This window comes from Gopherus evgoodei, chromosome 14 (genome assembly GCF_007399415.2).
Source record: "Gopherus evgoodei ecotype Sinaloan lineage chromosome 14, rGopEvg1_v1.p, whole genome shotgun sequence".
NCBI classification, from domain to species: Eukaryota; Metazoa; Chordata; order Testudines; family Testudinidae; genus Gopherus; species Gopherus evgoodei.
This window is the reverse complement of record NC_044335.1, coordinates 18080610-18105723: the sequence shown is the minus strand read 5'-3', so window position 1 is coordinate 18105723 and position 25114 is coordinate 18080610. Positions and strand designations below refer to the sequence as shown.

The following is a 25114-nucleotide window of genomic DNA, read 5'->3' as shown; positions in this document are numbered from 1 at the left end:
ATCAAAACATCTGAAACCTATTTGTTTTAGAATCCACTCTATCTCCAGGTCCCTTATTTTCTAGAGTATTTACTATTTACTTTCTTTTGTATTGCTGGGGACGTTTACATGGGTTGGGGGGGTCTTCTATTTCCTAGCAGTTCATCTGCTTCCCCTGAGGTTAAAACCCTGCATGGCACCACAATGATTGCCAGAGTACCTGCTCGCCTATCCACCCCTCCGGAACACGTGTCAACGCATACAGGATTGCGGACTGCTAGGGAATAAGCAGAAGAAGCAAATGAAGTCAGGAATAAGGAACCCGCTTTCATGCTGATATCTCCAGCAATAACAAAAAACAGTAACACAGAGACAGAAAAATTCCCATTTTATGTATCAGCAGAATTTCCCTCCAAATGAGCTGGGTTTTTTGAGTTCCCAATAAAACACCAGTGGATCTTTAAACAGTTATTTGCCTCCATTTCTGACCCTATGAAAACTTGTCTGCTCTACAAAAGGGTCAGTTTATAAGCTGAAATAGTTGCCTGTTTTAATGTCTCAGACTAAAACCCTCACACTCTTCCAGAACAAGAAATGAAAACATGTGGCAAAACTGGCATTTTCCAGCTTCACGGTCTCTCAACTGAAATATGTTCTTCCTGAAACCAAGGAGAGCCTCTTCCATGGTATGCAGAATGTTGCACACCTAATGTAGATCTCATTTCAGTGCTGATTAAAGATGTGGAGAGAGACCTTGCTATAGGATTTCGCTCCTTGTCACAACTCGGAGTCCACATTTAAAACTAACCTGAAACTGATATGCAGCTTCTCCTTCTCCCCTGCTCTAAAAGAAAGAAGGAAAGAAACCATCTCCATCAATAAGGACAAAGAGAGTTAAAAACCAGCACTGATTCATCATGCCTGAACAAAAAGTCCTCATCTTCAGAGGGAGCCATATTAGGAAAGTCAGTATATCAGGGGGCCTCAATCCTTTTTCTTCTTGCCATGCTAAAGTCAGCCATTCTTGCACGGATGCACCCGAATCTCTTAGAACTTCAAATGAGATATGATTTGATAACAATATCAGGGCTCCATGGGTTCTAGGCCTAGGGATGGTCTCGATGGAAGTCATTATGCAAACTACCCAACGGTCTCAAAGGGCATCCTCAGATGTATCCAGGGAGGGACAGGAAAGGTTGAGAAGAGGATAACATCAAGGGAGATAACAGGATTAGGAGAACTGTAAAAGGCTCAAGACGATTGATGTGTAAAACGCTGGGGGAAAGAGGCCTCTCTCAATGCACAGGAGACCTTTCTCTCCTTTGAAAAAAATATAAAAGCAAAAGACAGCTTTGCCGAGGAGGGAGGTTGGAAATGATTCGCTTTGTGCAATTTAAGATTAACATATATGAAAATGGCTGGGTTATCAATCCCTAAAGAAGAAGATTTGCAATGGAAAAACCAAGAGACCCCTGTCTCACCACTGCTAGGGCTGGTATACATTTGAGTCTCATTATGGTCAGAGAGAGAATATGCCCACCCCCAAATCCTGCTTCACATTTAAAACTCTGGGGCATTTGTTCCTGTTTCTTGTTAAAGCCTCAACCATTTGACCATATTTCATCAGTTCAGCTGGAGCTGCTGTTTACACAGCAAACATAACCAATGTCATCATGAGCCTATAAAACAGAAGTAAAAGAAGGCAGCAAGATTTCTCTCTCCATCCCCCCCTCCCCCACCCCGCCCATATATTTCTTTTGAAGCCATCTCTCAAGTATTTTCTGCACTCACCTTTGAAAAAAGAAAAAGCTAAGGGCTTGGCTCCCAGAAAGAGAGCACTGGACTAGGGGACATCTGCACTGCAGAGTTAGCCCAGGTGACCAGCACCCAAGTCTGAGCATGAGCATCCAGGTTAACTTAGTCTGGGTGTGAACGTCCACACCACAAAGCCCTACCCAAGTTACTGTGTTCTCACCAGTGTTGCAGTCTACCCTGTGTGTCACTAAGGCTTCTGGGGGCACAGCCGATGTGCTGCAGTAAGCTGAGCCACTCTGATTCTTTCACAGTGAATTCTGGGAGAACTCGTGTGTCCTGGGCACATGAGGGGAATTGTGGGACAGCACAGGAGGACTATCGACACTTGAGTGCACACTCACTGCAAAGTGAGTTACCAGCCTCAAGTAAAAGTGGACCTGAGTCCAGCCAGGTCAGACAGGTTGAAAACGCCACCAAACTTGGTTGAGAGGTGCGTGTGTGTGGACAGGAGGTGGGTTTGGGGTAACACTTGAGTCAGAGCTTGAATGAACTCTGAAGTGAAGACATACCCTTAGAACAATACAAAAGGGAACAGGAGCAGGATGCACCCTTGAGAGGAACAGAGAAGTTGAGAGACATTCATAAACACACCGGAGATGAGAAACTCACAGAAGAGTCCAGTGTTTGTTTCTGAAAAGCTCAACTAATTCTCCATTTCCCGAGCCTGTACATCTAGGCTGGAAATCTCCTCAGAAGAGGCTTCTCTTTTGCAGCATCTCAGCATTTACATCACTAGCCAAAACCAGGAAGTGCAGAGGAAGCCACACAAATGAAGCCTTCTCTATTTTTAAATTTAAATCTCCCTAGATTTTTTTCACAGAAGGCTCAGTTCAGGTCCAAGTCAGCTCGTATTTTACTAGAACAGCTCTGCCCATCCCCAGGGGACACGGAGGGCATCCTGGTCAGCTCTCCTGACAAGACAAGCCACTGGCACTTGCAGTTTGCAACTGGCATTGTGCAAGTCAGACTTGGTTACAGACTTCAGGAGTGTGCTCACCTCTTAGTAAGAATAAGCAATTCCCTCTAATGCTGAGGTGAGACCATTTCAGCACGATGTGCGAGTACGCAAACAGGTACAGAACCCAGATGTCTGACTGCTTGGTTGTGTGAGCATTTGCTGAGATTGCAATTTAATCACAGCAATTGCTCACACAACTGTGATCAAGCAATTCTGCTAATTTGAGACATAACTTTATTTTATTATTCACTTAAGAGCAAGGAGGCAGCAACTCACAGCCCTGAAGAATGAAGTCCTCCTTTAGCCACCCAATGACCAATCCACAGATCTGCAGCAGGGTAAGCTTTCCACTTCACCCTACCAAGGTGCCTTAATTCTACTAGGACAGACAATTCCTTGAAGTGAGAAAGGAGTTAATCTCTCTGGCCCCATCAGTTCTTGGTGTTTCTACTGAGAATGTCAACAAATTGGCCAATTAAGGCCAACTGTGATGCAGACACTTCCTCTGGGAACACCAGCTCATTCTGCATGGGTTGCCAAAGAGTTGTCAGACGGTTGTCAGAAGAGTGAGTTAAAGTTCCTTCTTCACCCTTTTTCAATCAATGGGGCAAATGTTTGTGTTCTGCTGTTTGTTCTGCTTACTTTCCTGTAAAGGGCCCAGGAACAAGGGGCCAGGAGACTTGGATTCTCTTCTCAGCTCTGCCACTGACTGCCTGCATGGCTCTTGGGCAAATCCCTTCACCTGTCTGGGCCTCAGTCTTGCCATCTGTTCCTCAATGCTTTTGCACTATGGAGAGGGTACAGATGAAAAAGTGCTGCGTAAATGCAAAGTAGCAATATTCTGTCTTTAATGTACTTCAAAGCTAAAAGTTCTTCTCTAAGTGTCTTTTCTGGGATTTTTTTTTCCACTGGGCTAAACTGTTTCCTGGTATCACTCTGCCTGACAGTGCACCCAGAACCACATTAAAGGAGAACTGACATCATAAAGCACTGCCTCCAAACACACACCACCTGGACACAGCGACTGCTGCCACTGCAGTTTAATTCGTGCTGCCCAGTTGCAAATTTCAGTTCCTCTGGCTGTTCTGAAGTAAAAATTTGATTCATACTTTACTTTCCAAATATTGTGGCTTTTTTCTTGTGCAATCACTTATGAAAGATGCAGTGTTCCTGTGTTGTGCAAAAGAAATCCTCCATGACACATACAACAGGCACAGTCAGACAAACAATTGTTGCATCTGGCTGTATTTTATGTCAAAATACTTATTAAGCTGTTTTTAAATGGAGGAAGGAAACAGAGTTCAAAGCAAAAGTGTTTGATGTGTCTTGCAGATTATAGTGCTTGCCATCTCCACACATGATCGTGCACGGTGTTAGGCACCTCTTGCCAGGCGCTGAGCTCTCTCAATTCCAACCGGCTTTCACACTGCTCAGGATTGAGCCCATAGGGAGACCAGAATATTGGAGATAAGTTCTACCATGCTGGTCTCAGAGATGGATTTTATCCAAAACGTTTTTCAGGGGGAGAGGGTTGATTTTTACTGCTCTTAATATAGCCTCTGTAGAATTCTGAGACCCGTCATTCCAACACAGACCCTCCCACAAGGCAAAGCTTTGTCAACCTAAGCTGATCGCTAGCTCAGAATCAACCCGCAGCTGATCATGTTAACGTTTTCTTCCTTTAAATATTTGACAGCTGAAAAAAAATTGTCTTTCTTCAGGGAATGTTTTGTTCACTGTGTAAAACTATACAGAGCTATATCTTGCTTGGCAAACATACAAAAAATAAAGTAATAGAATAGAAAAACCGTATGCAACTTCTAAGATTGTAATACCTGGACTTGCTCACTGCTAAGTTTTTATAGGGCACCATAATAATTAGTGAATAGCAAATTATTCCATAGCCATCCAGGTACTTACTCCAGTAATCTCACAGATCTCCTCTCTCCCTTCCTATTCCTTCCATTCATCCAGAATCAACCTCCTTTCTGGTTACTTTTAGTACAAGAGCTTTCTCCTCTGTTGCAGCTTCTTCGGTTCATTTTTCTTTCAAAATCTCTCTTCCTCTGCCCTCTATTTCTGAATGATGGTTACTTTGGAATGTCCTGCGTATAGTGTTGGTACTGATGGTGAGCATAGAAAAGGAGGAATGCAAGAAGATATAGGACTTTCTTCCTTCAGAGCTTGTGCAAAGGCTTTGCAGGCCACTGGACAGGCAAGGGTAAGCCTGGAGTTTGGGCGCACTGGAAAGCTCAGATTCTCAGCCTATAGGCAAAGCTGCAGGTCCAGCCCAGTTAAAAACCCAGCTGCATTTTAAACCAGAGGCTGTGACATGAAATTCTGCATTTGGTTTTGTATCCTGCAGTGCAGTATCAGCACAGTTCACCTCACCCCTCCAGGCTGCAGTGACTGATGACACCTGCTGCTAGTTCCCCAGGAACACCACTTGTGAAGATTCTAAATATAAATATGTGCCTAATCTGTACCCCAAGGCAGAAATTCAGCCCTGTGTACAGGGCCCGCACAAGGCTCTGTGACCCACTGAAGATCCACATTAAGGGCTTAATAGGACTTAAATGGTCCCAAAGGGCTTTGTGCAAACCCTGTGCCCTGCGGTGTATTTCACCATCCAGGCAAAGGTTCAAGAGAAGAGAGCACCTTCCTGCCCAATCGGTCTGCAACACTGATTTGCTCTGTTCAGCTCAGTTCAACTATTTGGGCCACTTGGCCTCTTGGCTTCATTTGGCTAATAGCCATACACAGGCATGGCCAGGGAGCTGTGTGTGCACTATAGGAATGTTTGTACATGCAGTGAGTGCCTTGTTTATATCTGGAGGCAGCATAGAGGCCAAGTTCTGTGATTTCTGATCCACCCCTTTTCTGTTTCTCTTGAAGGATCACACCTCTGACAGTTGCAAGCTCACAGCAGACCAACTCTGAAGCTTTCTTGGGAAATGTTCCCCTGTTGTTCTTTCCTTTTTCTATTGACTTTTCAGTATTGTACTCGTACTAGAAGAGGTAGTGCATACAACAAAGAGAGGTGGAGCTGTTATCTGCTTTCCCTTCCCCTGTAGAGTTAGGCTGGGGCAGGGGGGCAGGGGATGCTGTGTATCTTGTTTATGTACACAGGGATGGATGTCCCTTGAATCCTCCTGAGAGATCTTGATGAAACATTCATGGAGGTACTCTGCAATCCGCTGCCAAAGGTTTCTGGGGAGGGCTACCTTATTTCTTCCGCAGCGGTAGGACACTTTCCCATGCCACTCTGGGATCACTTCGGCAGGCACCATTGCAGTAAACAGGCTAGTGGCATACGGGCCTGGGTGGCTTTTGGATGCCAGCAGCAACTGTGCTCTCTATGCCTTTGTTACCCTTAGAGTGAGATTTCAGCCAAAACCACCACAACCTGTGGAAAGCAGTACCAGCATTCAGTGCCATTGCTCAATGCTTGTTTCATGCAACTAAACAAGCAACACACAATTCCTAGCAGGCCCCATAACATCAGGTCCAGGAAGAGCACAGCCCACTACACCACATTACTGTGGCTGCTGGCTGCAGAGCTCCATATTGAGCTCTTCTAATAGCCCTTGTGACTGGCTGTTAAAACGCAGCAGACAGCCGCTCTACCTCAGTCCTGCCTGGCAGGAGACGATTAATGGCCCTGCACATGTGTGTTACAACAGCCTGGTCCACTGTGGATTTTTCAACTCCAAAATGATGTCCGAGAAGCAGCGCTCCACTGTCTGCAGCTGCTCCGTGAATGCCACCAGCAACTTTGACTAGATTTTTGCTCGCTACGTCTCACAGAGAGCACAGCATTTTTGCAAAATCAGAAGTTTTACAACCTTCTGTATCTGCCCCTTCAAGGGAAAGGAGAGGGGCTACCCTCACCACCCAGTAACAACACTTGGAGCAAACGGCTCCAGTGAGGTGATGAATTCAAAGTAGTCAGATTAAGCAGCGAATCCCATAGGGCCAGAGGCTCTCTGCTGCATCACTGAAACTCACCCACCTAGCTGAGATAAGAACGCAGTAAAGTGCAGATCCCTTATTAGCACTCCATTCCTAAGCCTTGGGCCCCTATCAATTAGAGTCCCCTCTCAAGAGCAGGGAACTCCCATCATTATCCACTGCCCTCACCCTCACAACCCATTCTGGAGACCCTTGGAGTTACCTTATCCAGGCTGCTGGAAAAGCCACAGCACAGCTTATTATGCTCCTCTCTGTCTTTCCTGACAAGCATTTCCCTCCTGTATCCTATCAGGGGTCACCAAGAGTTACCACAAGAGTTTCCTAAAGTAATACTAGCGGGCCTTTAACAGCAGCCACGCAAAACTGCCAGGATGACAGCGCTAGCCTTAGAATGATTTATTGTGGACAACTTGATGTCTCAGGGGATTTAGAGTTTATCTCTAGGACCCTGGTTCAAACCCAGCCCAGCTCCATAGTTAACATCTGTTGGCCATGCAGTGGGCCCTATGTAAAATGGGTTTGGTTTTAGTCTGTTTCATGTCTGCAGTCTCAGCAGTGAGCATCCTTAGGCACAAAGACTGAGCTATCGTCTTCTCTGTAGGAGTGGTCCCTCCTGGGCGGGCCTAAGGCACACTGGCAGAACACTCTCAGAGCTGTCAGTAGTAGCATTTATGGCAGACATGTGCAGGATATAGCAACTGGAAGGTGGTGGGCCTGTGCCGCTCAGCCCATATGGTCCTGCAATATCAAGTGCTTCTGTAACACCAACAGACCCAAGTTGTCAGTAGGTGGGATTGAACCTGGGGCCTCTGGAGCTTAGTACATGAGCCTTTATTGCATGAGCTAAAAGCCACCCCCTTGCTAGCTAAGGCTGTAGAGCAGACTCATTTTATCTCTCTCTCTAAGTAGTTTTGGTGCCACTAGATGGGACAGAACACCACACCCAGGAGGTGTGTGGGTTACACTTCCTCCAGCACTCTGATAGTGCAAGCAAAACATTTACACATGCATCCAACTGCATGCCCAAATCAGATAACTGTGCACCTAACATGGACTATATGGAGCCTTGGAAAATGTGTCCCCAAACACTGGCAACTGAACAACTGATGACTCACGGGGAGGGAAGGAAGTTCCGACTGTCTGGATGTAAAGCACAGCCCTCTCTTTGCCGAATGCGGCTTTGGGGGCCAGCTGAACAGCCATTAGCCTCTGTTTTTGCAGAGATATATGACAGTGCCTAAAAAAGTGGATGTGCATCCATTTTACATAGGCAAACTAGACACTTTGTGAAGCACAACCCAACTTGCCTGCAAAGATCAGCGATCTGCAAGCGCAAAACTGGGAGTTTAAAAATGGAGGCCAGCTTGAGACTGGGTAAAATTTCACCCTCTGGGCCACTGAAGTCAATAGAGTTACAGCAAGGATAAATCAGGCTCCTCTGTGTAGTTGATATGGTCCCTCAGTAATGACCTGCTGCAGGAAGTCGATAAGCTCCAGTCCATTAAGCAACCAAAGACTTACATGAACATAAACGGTTCCACAGCTCAACAGTCCACGCCCTCTGCAACATCACCTTGGGAAACCTGGCCTAATCCCAAAATGACTGAGGTGCAAATATTGACTGCCTCTTCCATAATCAAAGCAATAAAGGAAGTGGCAGGCTGGAGCTATGCTCTGCATTGCACAGAATCAGGCTGCCAACCAGTTCGTAAGTCCCTGTGCTGCAGAGTGGTGCTGGGGAAGAGGGGCCAGACCCTGTCTTTCTATCATCAGGTTTCCAGTGGCCCATCAGAGCTGCCAGTCAGCTGCTGGCAATCACTATCTTATGGCCTGACATCTGGCTATCAGCTGTGTAAGCAGGGGTTTTTCTCCTAATGAAGAGGGCTCTGCATTTCCCAGCGGAAGAGGGAAGGAGCACAGCCACAGGGCTGTTTTCTCTCACTCTGGTTTGTTGGCATCTGCAGTTCAAAGGGTTCCTGAGGCCTCACCAAGAAAGTGGCTTCTACAGCGGGGGAAGGAGGGAATGATCATCAGCAATGACACCTCCTGGGGATTCTTTCGCCATCCAGTTCTACCACCAGGTTTGACTCTCCCCAGCAACGTGACTCACTCACATCCACAGGAGACAAGGCTGAGGTCCCAGTCAGGCCTTTGATCTGCAGCTAGATGAAAGTTCACGATTCTGTTCAGGTCACAACTACAGTGCTGGATGGACTCCTGAGACCAGGCCTCAGTTTATAGTCCAGAACGGAATGGGAGAGCTGCAGAGGCAGCAAACGCAGCCCCTACATAAAAGGACTGCTCCTTGCTTTGTGGCTGATTAAGAACTGACATTGTTGGGGATTTCAATCCCCTGCCCCAGTCTCTGACTGGTAGGGGCTGGGAATGTTGCACTCATCCCCAGGAACACTTCAGATACTAAAAGGCAACCCTTGCAAATAAATAAGGAGTGACACTAAGGGAGCTCCAGGAGGGAATCGTAGTCCCAACCCATGCTCTGTGGACAGAAGGATGGTTGCTTTATTGTGAGCTGGAGCACAGAATGTAAATTACAGGGAAAAACTGGAAATGCATGGACAGGAACCACCCCAGCCCCAGAGGAAAACAACAGTTAAAATCCAAGATGATGACAGTGCCCTGCCCCTGCTTTTTAGCTCTTAATCCGAATGGCCTTCATGTGTCCTAAAACAGCACCACTTAACTGATTATATTAATGAAGGCATTTAACAATTCTGTCAGTTCAGGGCATTTAGCAGAAATACTGCTGTGTAAACACGGATTACGTGTCCCACCACAACACAAAGAGGTTGGGAGTAAGCGGGCAGCACTAATGAACTGCACATTCTTTCCTGTCATCCAAAGCACAGAACAAAAGGCTCTGGCTTTTTCACAGCTGAAAGTCGGATGAGGAGGAACCATCATGCCATGTAGCCAGAGAGGGGGGAAGAGAGAGAACAGTCTGTGACGATTACAAAGATTTCACTGACAAGACAGATTTTTTTGCCATCATGAAAACTGTTACTAGCAAATCAAAAGTCTCTCCAAAATAGCAGAGTGTGGGGGACTCACTGGCAGTCAAGCTCCAGCCCTTCCCTCCAGCACCTCCCACCCAAAAGCGGCCCCACTGATCAATTCCTCCCCCTCCCTCCCAGTGCCTCCCACCCACTGCAGATCAGCTGTTCCTCGGCATGCAGGAGATGCTGGGAGGGAGGAGGAGGAGTGGGGATGGGTCGTGCTTGGGGGAGGGAGCGGAACTGGATGGGAAGAGGCGTGGCAGGGGTGAGGGTTTGGGGGAAAGGGTGGAGTGGGGGCAGGGCCTGGGACTGACAGGGGCTGAGCACCCCCAGGGAATGTTGGAAGCTGGCGCCTGCAGTTTTATCTGCTAATCTCTAGAAGGCGCAGGCAAGAACTCAGAGGTCAAATGAGGTCTCTGCAAAACTTCTGCTGTTCTCCATTACTGGATTTAATTTTTGTGGTGGGGAAGGTGGTGATTGTCCTTGATGGAAGTCAAAGCTATGGAGAGTAGCAGAACACATCTGGGCCATCAATGCATTTCAGCTGATTTCTCCACTGGCAACCCACATAGACCTTCTGACACTGGACAACAGATTCCAAGAGCCACAGCAGATATATCTTATATTTGAAAAATGGTTGTGACGGTTGCTGTGAGGCACCTGCCAAGAAAAAACCCAGCTCAGATAAAGAACCCAGCTCTGAGGATGAAGAGAAAAACCCAAGATGTCAGTAGGAGCAGGGAATTTCAGAAACTACCCTTGTTTTTAGTTCTCTTGTATTTTCTTCCAATTGTCTGAAGGGAAACAGCAGGCAGGCACCAGAAATTATTTATTTTTCAGCTGCTACTTTGACAGGTTTCACCTGTCTCCCAGACTCATTTGGATGAGTACAGACACACTTCACTGGGGAGCACTCTGCTCCTTATATCAAATATTAGGTTTGCAAACAGTACTGAGAGCAGGTGAGACAAAGACAAGTACAGTTTAAGGAGATAACCTTGAAAAGGGAACCCAACTTTTGCAGATGTGCTTTTCTGACTACATTTAACTGTGGCTGCAAATTCTCCCATTTCAGGGTGAAATCTTCCTCCCCACACTGGCCCCTTCATGCCAGATGCAAGGGCTGGAGCAACATAAAAAGGCCTTAAAAGTCAGGGGACGATTCCTCCATCACAGGCCCTGTGGGTTCCTTTGATGACCCCCCTGCAAGCCCTGGTACAGGAGTCGTGCTGGGGCGGGGCTACAGCCCCATAGTGCTGCACACATTCTGCACTGGGTGATAGCCCACAGGACAGCCCCAGGAGGCTGCTATAATATGAACAACCTCCAGACTAAGTTATAGCAGGGCCCCTCCAGCCTCTGGATCAGGAGACAACAAAAGTGGCTTAAAGTTACCTTATCCCTTTCCCCCTGGGCTGTGAGATCTATGCTGTGTCTAGCAGCACAACACAGAATTTCACCTGTATGTCTAAGCACTGGAATGCTGCTGCAAATCAGACACTCACACATCTATGATGCTAGCACTGGCACAAGCAGTAAACTAGCTTAAAATTGGAGGTGCAAAATCTGTGCCCATAAAAATAGAGCAGGCCTTTTCAAAACATGACTGATTTGCTATGATATATGTAAAAATTACAGGATCACATCCCCCCCCCCCACCAATATGCATCACCTCTGTTCATGGAACACAGCAACTGTAACCAGTTTAGGGCAGGAGATGAAGAATAATAAATCCATTTGAAAGCGTAGGAAAAATGCGATCCCTCTTATTATCTATAGAAAGCAAAATATTCTTAATGGATAACAACCAGTTTCCCACCATGCGAAGCCAGGAATTGGATTTTCCCTGCCTTCAGTCATACAGGCAGAAGTGTTCACTCAAATCATGTGCCAGTGAAGGGAGCCAGAAGCATCTTCACTATTAGTGGTTTGTTTCATTTTTCTATCCACAGGTCTTTTCCTGTTAGAGCCCCGAGTCTCTGCCCCTCACTTGCACTCACCCAGCTGCTGTGCTGCTTCTGCAAAGGAGACTAGCTGCACAGGCACCAGAGCGGCTGGGAAACCATAGAACTATTCTCTGCTCCCTGCCCCCTTATAATGACACATGATCAAACCACTGGCATCTTTGTAGCAAGGGGAAGGATTGAATGGCAAAAGGGCAGATTGCTGGTTACTGCAATTCAGAGGAGGGATAAATAATGGTCTTCAGGCACACAGCAGAACTATATTCAGCTCAGATACCTTGAACTGTAGAGGTGGCGAGCACAAGGACAGTGGGGTTGAGATAAACCACAACAAGGGTCAGGAGTGCATTGGGCTGGAATGAACCAAGGAGAATAAGAGAAATGACGGGTTAATCCCCACCAAATTGGCATGTCTGGTAGTGAACTGGTGACAAATGGACTGTACACAACAATTAGTTCAGGGGTGTTTTTAGCATGCAACGGTCCCATGGGCTATATGCAGCTCAGTAGAATTAGGGGTTCCAATTCTCTTTCCTTGAGTCCTGTTCAAGCAGGAAGGTGTGGTAGGGCAGGGCGAGCTGGGCACACCCCCTTCCATCACACTTGAGATGGCATCTCAAGCGCAGGGCCTGCTCTGTTCGGTCACTCAGATTAAGAAGTTGTGGCCTGGTCTTCAGAGGTGCTGAGCACCTATAGTTCATCTTGCCTTCAACTGGAGTTCTGAGTGCTTAGTTGTCCTACAAATCAGACCCTGAGTTAGATCATAGGGCTCCATCCATGTGCCATGTACTGTTTATAACATCAAATTAAAAAAAGAAGAGTTTTCCAAGCTGCATTTTGTGAAATAACCCCCATCCCACACACAAGTATAATCACAGTTTAAGTGTCCCTTTGGCTGACTTTTCAGCTCCTTTAGGACCAATCCGCAGTCCCCAATGCCATGAGCTGAGCAATCTGAGATAACTTCTGGGCAGATTGTCGTGAACAGGGTAGGATGTATACGGTCAAATCTAGGCTCTGCGGTAGGCAGGGCTCTGCTATTCTATCCATCATGTCTAAACAGTAAAGGAGACTTTATTAATAAACAAAGTCTCACATAGGGTGACCAGATGAGAGGGAGAAAATATCGGGACACATGGTGGGGGGGGGGTCACTGGTGAAGCAAACCAAAAAAAGCCGAGTACTGCTGGCAGAGCAAAAAAAAAAAGAGGAATACCAAAGATCGGTCGGGACACGGGACAAACACCTAAATATCGGGACGGTCCCAATTTTATTGGGACATCTGGTCACCCTAGTCTCACAGCACCCCACAAGGTAGGTATTATTCACCCCATTTTGCAGATGGAGAAACACCAAGCTCTCAGAACAAGTCATTAGCAGAATCAAAAAAAAGAACCCTGGATTCCTGGTTCACAATCTCTTGTTCTAACCCTTTAGACCCGGGGCAGTCAGTATGCAGACTGCGGGCCAAATCCGGACCCAGACACTTTTGAACGGACAGCAACATCTTTTTACTTATTTACTTATTATCATTATTGCTATTGCAGTGTGGAAAATGTTTCTCTGGAGTCTGCCCTTTGTCTATACCTTGACCAAGAAATTTGGGTCTTGACAAAAAAAATTGGACTACCCTCCTGTAGACTGTACGCTGTTGCCTTCCAAGCTATGCTACAGAAGGAGGGTGAAAGGAAGCTGCTTACTGGCACATCGAAACAAGTAAAAATTGTAGGGATCTCTCAGCTCCATGACACATAGAGATCTCAGTGTCATTAACACGATTCAGCCTCTGGAGTACCATGCTCTGAACTACAAAAGATGAGTTCCATAGGAGGCACTGGAAACATCTGAAAGGCATGAAGATACCATGGGAAAAAGCTAATCCCTTCCATTCTCTTTCTCCTCCCTTTCAGACATGCTAGTGCACACTTCAGAAGTACACCTCTTTTATCCTTGGTACACCAATTCTGCAGGAAGGAGAGGGGAGGGGGAAGGGGAAAGGGAATGATTTATCCTATCCTTTTTTCCTAATAACTCTTTCATTGCTGTTAGGACATTATAAGCCAGATCGTCAGCAGGAGAAAACTGGTGGAGCTCCACTGACTTCATCTGAGCTACCCTGATTTATATCAGCTGAGATACTGACTGAAGAAGAAACGGGTTGGTTTGTCTGTTTTTAATTGCTTTTGTTTCATTCCCTACATTCAGGTTGCTTTCTGCAATGGAAAATACGAACTGCCTCCCATGGCTCAGCTGCTGCCTACAGTACCCAGAGTGATTTAAGGGTTTACCTCTAAAACACTGCAGCTGCAGTGCTTCAGTGTAGACACCCCCTACAGCAATAGGAGGGATTCTCCCATTGCTGTAGTTAATCCACCTCCCCGAGAGGTGGTAACTAGCATTGTCTACACCAGGGGTTAAGTCTGCACAGCTATGCCTGTCAAAGGTGTGGATTTCTCAGGCCCCAAGTTTTCAGTATAGACCAGCCCTGAATCTCTCCCTCATTCTCTATCTGTTGGTTTAACTACGTCAGTCAGAGGGGTGAAAAATCCACACCCCAAGCGGCATAACTGAGTTGACATAAGTTCTTGTGTAAACAATGCTAAATCGATGGAAGAATTCTTCCGTCAACCTAGCTACCGCCTTTCAGGAAAGTGGATTATATTGTCTACAGTGTCTACGCTGAACCACTACAGTGGCACCACTGTAGCATTTTAAGCCCTAGTCCTTAACAGTCAGTTTTGCTGGGAACTTACCCAGACGGGAAGGGAGGACTCTTCTGAGAAGGGAAATCTCTTTAACTAACAGAATGAAGTATTGCCTACCCCAAACATTCAAGCACCGTGAGTCAGGCCCCTAAAAAAATCATGGGATTTAAAAAAGAATAATACACTTGGGAGTTTTTTCTTTTGCCTTCTGGAAGGGGGCTTTCGCTTCACATTTTCAAGCTTTTCTCCACAACCTGGAGGGCTAGAAACTTTTTTTTTTTTAATGAAAGCAGAGATGCCCATGTATTTATACAACTCCACGAGCTGGAGCTTTAAAAACAATGCTGAATATGAGACTCTCAAAAAAAAAAATCTTAAGAGTTAGCAACATTGAGAATGGTAAGGATTTTCAAAAGGAAAATAAATAAATTTGAGTGCCTCTCACATACACTGTAGCAATACGTAAGCACAAGACGCTGATTCCCAGAAACCAGAGGACAGCAATACTAACTTAGATCTTTTCCCAGTGAGTTCCTTTCCCCACTCCCTTCTGCTCAATTTAGCTGCCTTAGAGCAAAGAAACAACAGTTACCTAAACCACAGCATACATCTTCCTGCAGCCAGAGTTTATCTGCATCTGTTGAACCTGAAACAGGCGTAGAACAGGGCAGGACAGGAAACCATACCACACCTCTGAGACAAATGTGTTTTCTTGACTCTGAACCCCAAAGCACTGATCCTGAACACAAACAAGCTGGTGAAAATATGAAAAACACCTCTACTCGTTACCTTTTGAGATGGGTGGAGTGCACAATTCAGAGATACCAGATCGATTATGACGCAAAGCACATAACAGAAAATCCTGCAGGGTACAGAACAAAAATATTTTGAGTCTGTAGAATGCGGTCTAATATATGCGATGGCATGTGTCCTAACATATCACATTTACACAAATGATGAGATGGAGAAAGATAACTAGATTCTATCAAAAAAGATTGTATAATACTTTGATCTAAAAATAGGTTAGGTGCAAATACTTACCCTACATGAAACCTGTCTTAGATAGGGACAGTCTAACTTAAAAATCATTCTCATGCCACCACAATACACACAACAGTTGCTCACAGTGACCAGAAAGTATATTCTGTCAAATGTTACAAGCTAATGATTTAACTTTACAAAGATGACATGTGGAGCCAGATTTTCATACAAGCTGGGCAAAGCATAGCCATATATCCTTGCACTGTCCTGATTTCAGGCACAATTGTGCTAGCTACAAGCATAAGTGAGGGCTCAATGTTTAGTGAAGTTCAAAGTGTGTACAGAAATGTGTATACAATAGGTTACCTACATAACATTTGCAGTGGGAGATGGGGTTCATGCAGTTACGACAGTTCCACATGCAGATCAGATGTTTACACTGGTAAACTGGCCGAATGAACACGTAAATAACGATGTCTAGCTAACTATTTGTGGGCACCAATATTTGGTTTGCTCTTGGAGTCCTAGTAAATGAGCATGCATGGAATTGCAAATACATTTCTAAGCTGGCTTTCAGGTCTTCCCTACCAAATATCTGGCCCTTCATAATTGCAATGCTGCAGCTTTGATTAGGGATTTTTGGAACTGAATATACAGAACTCTAACAAACACAGCTTTCTTGTTTTCTTTGAATTTGGTAGTGAATTTTAGTGCTCCTGTAAGATGGACAATGCTGGCGAATGAAGACTTCTCTTTATCCACAGACTAGGAACAGCATGAACGATCTGTTGCACACATACAAAATGAGAAATGACTGCCTATGAACAAGTACAGCAGAAAGGGATCTGGGGGTCATAGTGGATCACAAGCTGCATATCAGTCAACAGTGTAACACTGTTTCAAAAAAAGCGAATATCATTCTAGGATGTATTAGCAGGAGTGTTGTAAGCAAGACATGAGAATTAATTCTTTTGCTCTACTCCGCGCTGACTAGATCTCAACTGGAGTATTGTGTCCAGTTCTGGGTGCCCTATTTCAGGAAAGATGTGGACAAATTGGAGAACGTCCAGGAGAAGAGCAACAAAAATGATTAAAGGACTAGAAAACATGATCTATGAAAGAAGATTGAAAAAAATGGGTTTGTTTAGTCTGGAAAAGAGAAGACTGATCACAGTTTTCAAGTACATAAAAGGTTGTTGTTACAAGGAGGAGGGAGAAAAATTGTTCTTCTTAACCTCTGAGGATAGAACAAGAAGCAAGGGACTTAAATTGCAGCAAGGGAAGTTTAGGTTGGACATTAGGAAAATCTTCCTGTCAGGATGGTTAAGCACTGGAATAAATTGCCTAGGGAGGGTGTGGAATCTCAATCATTGGAGATTTTTAAGAGTAGGTTAGACAAACACTTGTCAGGGATGGTCTAGATAATACTTAGTCCTGCCCTGAGTGCAAAGGACTGGACTAGATGACCTCTTGAGGTCCCTTCCAGTCCTATGAGTCTCATAGTCTATGAGTCTATGAGCAACAGCAGTGCCCAGCCAACATGCCTCAGACTCAAAGACAATACCTCATTCTCAATGATCTATTCCATTCTTGGCCTCTCTGATGGGAATGCCAGGACCAACTGAGATGGTGGGTTTGGAGTGTACCCAGCTGGACACTGGATTGAGATTATCATTCGATTTTCACACAAGCCTTTGATCACAACTTTTTATTTTCTCACACAGAGCACAGGACCTAGAGAAGCCTTTCCAAATCACAGTGAAGAAAGTTAAATCAGGCAGTAGTGAGGGAATGAATTAATTGAATCTTTTTAGGTTCTGGAGACTCTGAAAATTCTTATGGTTTACGATCTCAGCAAACAACAAGGATAAAATTCTCTCTCTGAAGCCCATTTTATGCCACCAGTAACTTTCAGTAAAGTTCCATTAGCCTTTGACATGTTTTCCATTTGATCTCCTATTTGATCAATATTCCTTTAACTACATTGGCATCCTCAGGTTTTCACCTTCTCCCTCTCAAATGCCTCACTGATGGTTTAAAGAGCTGTTGATGGAAACTTTTGGTCCCATCTACACCGCAAATGTCTTTAATGAACTTATACTTGTGTGAGTAAAGTTAAGTTACTCATGTGTGCAGGTATTTTTAGAATAGGGTCCTGATCGTCTAATGCTTTACGCTATGGCTATGTCTACAGGGGTAGGCAACCTATGGCATGGGTGCCGAAGGCAGCACACGAGCTGATTTTCAGCAGCACTCACACTGCCCGGGTCCTGGCCACCAGTCCGGGGGGCTCTGCATTTTAATTTAATTTTAAATGAAGCTTCTTAAACATTTTAAAAACCTTATTTACTTTACATACGATGATAGTTTAGTTATATATTATAGACTTATAGCAAGAGACCTTCTAAAAACGTTAAAATGTATGACTGGCACACGAAACCTTAAATTAGAGTGAATAAATGAAGACTTGGCACATCACTTCTGAAAGGCTGCCGACCCCGGTATACACTATGAACTAATGTGATTCCCAGCTCATGAATACATAATCATGCTAGCTCTCCTATGAGCTAGCACACTAAAAATAGCACTGTAGCCACGCTGGCATGGGAAGAAGCAGCATGGGACTAGCCCTACTGAGTACAAACCTGCCTGAACTCCATGGGTATGCATGCAGCGTGGCCGGCCTTTGACGCTGTTACCACTGCCCAGGCTATCCAGCTACACTGCTACTTTCAGTATGTCAGCTAGCCCTGGTGAGCGCTAGCACAAATATGTCTAGGGGAACTGGGAATCACACCTCTAGCTTGTAATGCAGATGTAGCCTTACATCACAGTACCATGCCTGCTTAGGAGTATGGAGCAGATAGGCAGATAAGAAAGGTGGTACAACAATACACATCCACATTCATGATAAAATCCGTAGCCATCGTTCATTAGTGTGGGATGGCCCAGAAGAAAACTTTGACTTTTTATTCAGGGTGGTAGCCCTCAGTTTAAGGAAATTATAGGCTTTGCAGGCTCAGAAGGATAGTTAAAAGGACATTAAAGGGGTGCTATTGATTTAGGATAGGTTGAAATTCTAGATTTTGTTAAAATAAAATTCCTGTAAGTAAAGTGAATAGGAGCATTTTTGTGAGAACTTGAAAAAAATGTGATGATAAGTTGTTGGTTTTATATAAATCTCCCCGTCCAGGATTCTGAAACATAACATAATGCTACCTTCTACAGGAGTTCCAGAAACAAGACAAGACAGGGACAAAACTGGATGGAGACTCTTTTCGTTGTCCAAAACTCAGTTAAATGCAAAAAGTTAACCAACAGCTAATTAGTGAAAAATTCATTAAATATTTTATATCTTGCCAGATTGAATAATCTTAGATTCTAAAGTATTATCAATAACACAGGACACTGGCATTTCACGTATATGATTATTTTGGGTCAGTTACTTTAAAATGAAATATATTTTATTTAGATACATAAATAGTTGAAGCTTGACAACTTAGCTCAAATGCCCCTTTAAACATACATCATCTTATTCCCCAGGAGAAAAAAATCCAACCATTTTCCATGGTGATGTCACAGTTTTTGTTAAGAACCTAAAAGACGCTCCATTCTATAACTTCCTTGATGTCCACTTGACTGAGCCATGGAAGCAAAATAGAGGCCATAGAATCTTTTATACAAAGCAAATAAAGGCTGGGCCTCTGTGTGTATAGGGACCCCCACCTAGCTTAGAGGGAAAAGGTCTCTAAGCACCAAAAAACCAAAAATCCTTTCCCTTTACTGCTACATGACCATATACAAGTCTTTCTAAAAGAGATAAAAATGCTCTTAGTTACTTTGATTTATTGGCAAATCCATAACATCAAATACCCATGAGATTCCTTTACATTACCAGGGAAGACAAGGAGGTTGCTGGTAGATGGCTGTGTCAACACTGTGAATAAACCCATAGAATTGTGTTGTTTGCTTTTTAAAACATTGTTTATTGAGAATACTGAATGAGAACTAGGGCTTGAATGGTGAATGTTTAACAGGGGGCACAGACTCCCTCTGCCTTAACTCCTTCTAGGCCCATCTGTGTTGTCCTTATTTAGGAAAAACTCCCACTGATAATTTTGCCTGAATAAAGATGGCAGGATTTAGCCCTCTTGTATTTATCAAACTCATATGTAATGTTAGTAACCAAGAGAACTGTGCTCCCCCTGCCCTTGTGTCTCTCCTCTTAAGCACTGATGGGAACAAGTCGGCCTCAGACAAGGAAAATGAGTTTCTGTGGGTTTGCATGGTGAGAATACTGCACAGACTTTTGCTCCAATTGGGCCAATAACTTCTAATGCATATAGAAACCCACTTGATGGCAATACAATTCACAGCATCCAGTGAAGCCTAACATGGTCCTCAACAATACTTGAATGTTAACTGGGTACGTCCCTCAGAATGGCAGCAGTTTATGCTCACTTTACACAGGGGTAAATGACTGGTCACACAAAGTGCCAGGCAGTGGAGGATCAGACCCACAGATGGGAAGTAGCAGTTCTTAAGCAATACTATCAAAGGACCAATTAAAAAAAAAAGGAAAAAGGAATAAAGTGGACCAAGGCATTTGTACTTGGGAGCCCAGGGTCATCTCTTGTTTTTAATAGAGCCATAGGGCAAAATCCTTGCCCTACAACCCCATGCAACCCCACTGACTCCACAGATCGTATCATCCTAGATGTTAAAGATGGAAAAGATCGAATGGGTCACTCCTCCATCCCTGGGAACCAGTGCAGATTGTTCCCTGCACTACAGTCACAGTCACAGAGTTTAAGGCGAGAAAGGAACATCAGATCATCTAGTCTGACCTCTTGCATAAAACAGGCCACTAAACACCGCCCACTCCCCTCCACTCCTCTCCAAGCCCCACAACCAGAATTACACCAAAGTATTACAGCGCTCATTTTTTAGTGCTTTGTGCAGTCAAGTATTGAAAGTACCAAGTCATGGAACGTCCACAACTTCCCTGGAGAGGATATTCCACAGCCTAATAGGATATTCATTCCTGATCATCATCCTAATAAGAACATATGAACGGCCGTACTGGGTCAGACCAAAGGTCCATCTAGCCCAGTATCCTGTCTACCGACAGTGGCCAATGCCAGGTGCCTCAGAGGGAATGAACCTAACAGGCAATGATCAAGTGATCTCTCTCCTGCCATCCATCTCCACCCTCTGACAAACAGAGGCTAGGGACACCATTCCTTACCCATTGTTTCACCCCATTACTCATAGTTTTACCCTCATGCTCCACACTACATAATTCTTCTCCTTTGTAGGTGCTCATACCATTCAAATATTTGTAGGGGGCTGCACAGGGAGTAGCGAGGGCAGAATCTTACCCATAAAAACTAGGCCCATGATTCAGGAAATCATCCTTATTCGGGACAGAACTTAAGCACTTAAACACATGCTTAAAGTTAAGCACATGCTTAAATGCTTTCCTGAATCAGGCCTACAGGTGGAAAAGACTTGTTAGGTCATCTAATCCATCCTCCAGGCCTAGATTGAAATATCATTACTGCAACTCAAACTTCTCAGTGGAGGAGGATTATATTGTAAGAACCAAACCTCCCAAGATAATACCCAAGCCAATCAACACCCAGCAGCCAGTGCAGCACAGAACTATGGTGAAAGACTGAGACTGCCTGCTGCTCTGTTCTGAAATGTGGAAATGAAATAAAGTGCCTCTGTTTTCCCCCTTCCATTACATACAGCATAGTAATCGCTACTGCTGTCTTGAAAACTAATGACAATAAATAAATTTGCTATTTTGTTTAAATAAATGAAAATCCCACTAATGAGACTGAACAGGCATTGAACTGTACATGTTGAAGCTAAAATACACGCAGCTGGATCTTGCCAGTGACTGACATTCCAGCCTGCAGATGACAAAATCGCAAATTCAGAACTTAGGACAGAGGAGTTTTTCTCTGAGTTTTTTGTTTCATTATGTCTGGGGCTGGGGGCAGTTTTGCAACTTGCAGCATTTTAGAGAAGCTTGTCAAACTGAAAAAGAATTGTGTCTTTAAATTAATCAAACTGATTGCATTTGGAAGCTTTCAAAATGTACAGACTCTTCCTGTGTTCAACCATTTGTGAGAGAAAAGGAGGATTTAAGTGGGTACCAGCTCATAAAGCAACCACAGTCTTTTCATTTATCTTTTATGTTAGGCAATTTGCCACTTAGGAGATGCTGAAAAACCCTGCAGCCAAACTGATTAAAAAAACAACCCAACCCCAACAGACAAACCTGCCAGAAAAAACAAAAGGGTTCAGGGTACAAGCCAGTTAGATGAGTCCAGAATTTAGGACCTGGCTAGCAATCCACCAGAAAGAAAATTTCTGCCCTCTCCAATCTGTTAGAGGACTCTGCAGGGATTCCTCGTCCAGCTTTGCATCTCGATCTACTGCAATCAGTGTATTTAGTCTCTCTCTTCTAATGACATCCGTTATCTAGTGACTTTTAGCGCAGGCTCCTCTGGTTATTTACATGAACGCTTAGGCCCTTTAACTAAGTTACACAGGAGTGTGGTGGCATGTCCAGATTTCTACACTCAGAAAGAAGGAAATAGAGCTTTTACTTCTGAACTTGTCAGAGGATAATTTCAAGCGAAGGGTGTAATTGTCCCCGCATGGACAGACACACCCTGACCCAATCCCATACCTATGTTTAGCATTAAAGTAAAAACCAGGCAACGAGGGGGAGAGTTTCTATCTGGGTGTAACAGACAGTCACTTCTCAACAACAGCGAAACTAAAGCAAAAGCGAACCTCCCCAGAAAGGGACGCGACCCATTTTTTTACAGGTCCCCGTCATTATCTTACAAGACACCAGGCATGAATCCGGTCTACTGCGGGCAGGAAAGCAGAGCTCACTGTGACCGTGGGCTGCAGAAGGAGGCATTTAGATCACTTTGCATTAAAGGGTTTTCTTAGTTTAAAACAAAATTCTGCTGCTAATAGCAATGCTCTTTCCAAAGCACTCGCATGCCTTCCCCCCCACACACACACACGCCCACACACCTCGCCGCCCCCCACCAAACACATACACCACACACACACGTCCCCCCAAACCTCCGCCCCCACCACACACACACGCCCCCACCACACACATACCTCGCCGCCCCCCACCAAACACATACACCAGACACACACGCTCGTGTCCCGCAAATCCCCGCCTCAACACACAGACATACACACACACACATGCTCCCCACCACACACACACACAGCCTTAACTGCACAACCCGCTCAAGTATTGTGAACACGCCTCTGAGTAAACAATAGGCATCCTATAAAAACCACACCGGCAAAGCTGCAGCGTCCACTGGGGGCACTTGCGCCAAGTGCCCCCCTGTCCCAGGGACCCGCTCGCTGCCCCCCGGAGGAGAGCGCATACCCCGTGGGCACCGCACAGCAGGGCTGCATAGGAGGCGCCCACCCACGTGCCCCATGGAAGACCCCAGCTTGAAACTACTGTGTCCTCCCAGCTGCCCCGCGCCAGTGCCTTGGGGACCCCCAGGCTGGACGCGCCGTGCGCTCCAGCTGCCCCGCGCCGGTGCCTTGGGGACCCCCAGGCTGGACGCGCCGTGCGCTCCAGCTGCCCCACGCCGGTGCCTTGGGGACCCCCAGGCTGGACGCGCCGTGCGCTCCAGCTGCCCCGCGCCGGTGCCTTGGGGACCCCCCAGGCTGGACGCGCCGTGCGCTCCAGCTGCGCCGCGCCGGTGCCTTGGGGACCCCCCAGGCTGGACGCGCCGTGCGCTCCAGCTGCCCCGCGCCGGTGCCTTGGGGACCCCCAGGCTGGACGCGCCGTGCGCTCCAGCTGCCCGCGCCGGTGTGCATTGGAGACCGCGCCCCCCGCCCTGTACCCCAGCACTCACCGACTGCAGGAAGCGCAGGGTGCCCACATAGTCCCGCTCGGTGCCCAGGATCTCGCTGAGGACGCAGAGGCGGAGGCGCAGCTGGCGGTCCGAGTCCTTAGGGCAGCCGGAGGGGTCCGGGGCCGCGGGGCCCCCCGGTGGCTGCGCTTCCATGGCGCTGTCGCCTCCCTAGCCGGCTGCGAGAGCTGGTGCCGCCTGTTCTTCCTGCTTCGTGGCCGGCTCAGGCGCCCTCCATCCCCGTGCGGTGCCTGGCACTGCTGGGCACGGAGCCTCCAGTGCAGCCGCCCCGGGAAGGGGGCGCTCCGTCCGGCTACAAGGTCCGGCTGCCCGGGGGCGCTGGGCTCCGGGACATGGCGGGGACAGCGGCAGCAGCGCGCGGCGCGGGCAGCACTGAATGGAGCGGGGAAAGGGAAGCCCCAAGCGCCGAGGGAGGGAGGGAAGGAGGGAAGGAAGGAGGCGGGCGGAGAGGAGCAGAAGGGGAGAGGGAGGGGGCCTGAGCCCAGCTCGCGAGGCGAGGGCTGCAAGCAGGATGGGGGAGAGAGGGGACAAGGCGCACCCAGCGGCGCAAGTGCAGGGGAGAGAGAGACAGACACACACAGAGAGAGTGAAATACACACAACTAGAGCCACAGACAGTCAGTGTCCCCATAGATATACATGGAGCGAAATACACACAGAGACTAGCCAGTATGTCCCCAGAGACGTGCAGCGAGATAAACCCGCAAACAGAGAAATACACACAAACGCGGACACACACATGTACGCAGCTACCCAGAGAAATACACATAGGTAAAGGAATGTGTGCGCACTCAGAGAAATATACACACACACTACATAAACACACAAAGAAATCTGTGCAAACACACACCGAGGTAAAAACACAAAGAAATATACACACCGAGAGGTACACAGATATGAAGCGAAGGATAAATATATGCACACACAGAGATTACAACAAAAATACCCACAGACAAAAAAAATACGTAAATACAAAAGGCAGCACTTACGTCCACATAACGCTGAGCTGACACACTGGTAGACACAGCTACCCCGTACCCATATATATATGCAAACAGATAAACATATATACAAACATACACACATGAGAGATGATCCATTTAAAAATTGTGACGTTTGGCGTGTTTGTGGTGTGGTCACACACTTTTCCCATCGCAGATCACAGTACGCAGGGAAAATACTTTCTTAATGTGAACCAAACGTGACTCTTTAGAAATAACAGTTGGTCAGGTGATTCTATGCGCAGAGTGGAACTGGGCAGGTGAGCCAGGTCACAGCACACACAAATGGGACAGACCCTGAGTGGGTGCAAATTGACATCGTTCCCGTTGACTTTAATGGAGTTATGTTGATTCAATGGCTATTGAACCATAACAAAGCAGCCGTAACAGTCATGCAGTCTCCAGCCTGCCAGTGTTAATACATATTTATTTCCCTTTTAAAAATATTTTAACATCTCAAGGGAAAAAGTATAAAAGAATGAAGAAATGTTAATATGAGCTATTATTAACTAATTACTATTATTATTTATTATTTTATTTATATTACCTATCAGAAGAATAAAGGAAAACTTATTAGATATATATTTAGGATCCACCTAGCTTATCTACAAGAGAACCAAAATGGCCATTACCTTCTTAATTTTAACAATAAGCTTTGTTCTTTCTAGAGCTCCTTTATTCTAACCTTTAGGAACATTTCTGTTTAGGAGCAAAAAATGATGCCATTGAAAGAAACACATTGTCATCCTGAGGTTGATTTAGGGTCCATATCATATTACATGAAAT

General features: G+C 45.8%; 1 protein-coding gene across 4 annotated transcripts in view; it reads right to left on the bottom strand.

The window, feature by feature from the left end:
• Window positions 1-23923, bottom strand: part of PREX1 (phosphatidylinositol-3,4,5-trisphosphate dependent Rac exchange factor 1) — a 238754-nt gene extending 214831 nt beyond the window's left edge. The window contains exons 1-2 of one of the 4 annotated variants that reach the window (XM_030533288.1): window positions 23311-23429; window positions 15197-15269 (exon numbers count right to left, since the gene is read on the bottom strand). In XM_030533288.1, coding sequence (XP_030389148.1) covers window positions 15197-15269; window positions 23311-23339 — 102 coding nt within the window. In that variant the 5' untranslated portion in view covers window positions 23340-23429. Of the gene's footprint in view, window positions 1-15196; window positions 15270-23310 lie in introns of all 4 variants that reach the window. The other 3 variants (XM_030533287.1, XM_030533286.1, XM_030533285.1) reach the window with 3 other exon arrangements.
• Between the last annotated feature and the right edge of the window lie 1191 nt (window positions 23924-25114).